General features: G+C 39.6%; 1 protein-coding gene across 1 annotated transcript; it reads right to left on the bottom strand.

The window, feature by feature from the left end:
* Window positions 1-968: 968 nt before the first annotated feature.
* LOC148580745 (uncharacterized) lies at window positions 969-1,457 on the bottom strand. Its single transcript, XM_088492277.1, has one exon. It carries the CDS (start codon window positions 1,455-1,457, stop codon window positions 969-971), a length of 489 nt encoding a protein of 162 aa, XP_088348403.1.
* Window positions 1,458-2,177: the final 720 nt, after the last annotated feature.

Below are 2,177 nucleotides of genomic sequence, written 5' to 3'. Positions count from 1 at the left end.
GTCCTTCATCATCCTCCTTAGCTTTTGCTTTCCTTGATGATGATGCATAGTACTTTCAAAGAGTTGACTGATTTTCTGCAATGATAGTGGAAGTTGCTTGTCCCCCAAGCACTTGAAAGATGGTTAGTATGCATGATTGGTTGTAGGCTTTTGAACTTACTTTGGTGTGTGAACACCAAACTTAGTTTCTTGCCAATGTCTCTTATGCAGCAGATTAATCACATACATGAAACCTTGTGCTCTTATTAAAGAAAACAAACTATAGACTAGAAAAGCAAACTATGAATTAGAAAGTAGACTATGGACTACGAATTATAAACTAAGAACTAAAAAACTGTTAAGTAGTTTCTCTGATTGTTTGGAGCTGATGACTGGTTATGCTGAGGGTGCAATGTGTTCTTAATAAAATCTTTGGTGGAACACCAAACTTAGCATCCAATATTCACCCTTGAATTGTTTTGGTGTGCAACACCAAACTTAGCTCCTTGTAATACAGATAAATCTACTTAACTTTCTTATTGAAATAGTAATGGAAAAGAGAGTTACCTCTGGTTGGGTTGCCTCCCAACAAGCGCTCTTTTATCGTCACTAGCTTGACGGTTGTCCCTCATTAGGGAGGTTGATGAACATAGTGCCTCAGCCCTTTCCCTCTTACCGTGAGCTTTCTTCCAGTATCATTCTTGATGATTTTCCACATGTTCAAGTGAGAGGATTTTATTCACTGTGTAATATCCAGAGAAATGTGGACATGTTTCCATTGGTTGGTAAGCTAGCATCACTTTATCCCCTAGTGTGAAGCCTTTAGTGGGATTTTTTTTGTTTCTCCACCCTCTTGGTATTTTCTTCTTAGGATTCTTTTCTTTTTCAGGAGGTGGTTCATGTTTTGGAGTCTCAATCTTTGGAAGGTTCTTGCTGAAGATCTCATATGGAGGCTTTGGTTGTGGTTCCTTCTCAACTCCTTGAGCTTGTTATAGCACTTTTACCTCTTCCCTTCCTTTCCAGCATGAACTTAAGTGCATTGGAAGTGGCTCATCAGGTGCCTCTTTCAAGTTTGGATCCCTCAAATCAATTTTCATGCACTCTTCTTCTTGATTGGGATCTTGCACATCTTTGAAGATATGAAACACTATATGCTCTTCATGCACTCTCAGCATCAATTCTCCTTTCTCAACATCAATTAATGTTCTGCCTGTAGCTAGAAAAGGTCTTCCTAGAATGATGGGAGTATTATAATCTTCCTCCATGTCTAGAATGATGAAGTCAGCTGGGAGGAAGAATTTCCCTACTTTTACCAATACATTCTCCACAAAACCAAGTGTTTGCTTGATGGATTTGTCTGCCATTTGGAGGGCTATCTGTGTGGACTTCAATTCATGAATTTGAAGCTTCTTCATCAAGGATAGAGGCATCAGATTGATGCTTGCACCAAGGTCATAAAATGCTTTGTCAATTATCATGTTGGCTATAGTGCAATGGATATGAAAGCTTCCTGGGTCCTTCATCTTCCTTGGCAATTCTCTCTAGATGATGGCACTACACTCCCTGGACATCACAACCATTTGTCCTTCTTTTAAGGATTTTTTCTTTGTCAACAATTCCTTCATGAACTTAGCATATAATGGCATCTGTTCAAGTTCTTCTATGAAAGGAATGTTGATGTGTAGTGTCTTGAATATCTCCAGAAATTTGGAGTATTGCTTCTCTTTGTTTTCTTCCTTGAACCTTTGAGGATATGGCAACATTGGTTGATATGCTTTCACTGCCTCCTTCTTGGTTGACATATCATTTTGTGTAAAAGTTTCTTGCTCCTACTTTTGCTCTTTCACTTCTTCTTTTGAGCCTTCTTTGTCATGCTCTTCCTGGGTGATTGCTTCCTTCTCCACCTTCTTTCCACTTCTCAACGTGATTGCTTTACATTCTTTCCATTTGATGGCTTTCTCTGTCTCTTGGGTTGTCTTTAGTGGTACTAGGGAAGGCATTTGCTCGCTTCACACCGATCTCTGTGATTTGTTTAGCCATTTGTCCCATCTGCCTATTAAGATTTATCATTGTGGCCTCTTGTCTGGCCATAGTGGCATCTAGCCGTTTTTGTCCTTTAACTAGGCTCTCTTGTCCTTTGGCTAGACCTTGTGTAGTCTGAGCAAGTGCTTGTGTGGTTTGGTTGAGAGCTTGCAAAG

The sequence above is a fragment of the Arachis ipaensis genome, chromosome B10, assembly GCF_059453495.1.
Source record: "Arachis ipaensis isolate K30076 ecotype BB chromosome B10, ASM5945349v1, whole genome shotgun sequence".
Taxonomy (NCBI): Eukaryota; Viridiplantae; Streptophyta; class Magnoliopsida; order Fabales; family Fabaceae; genus Arachis; species Arachis ipaensis.
The sequence above is the reverse complement of the archived record's forward strand: the minus strand, read 5'-3'. Positions and strand labels throughout refer to the sequence as shown.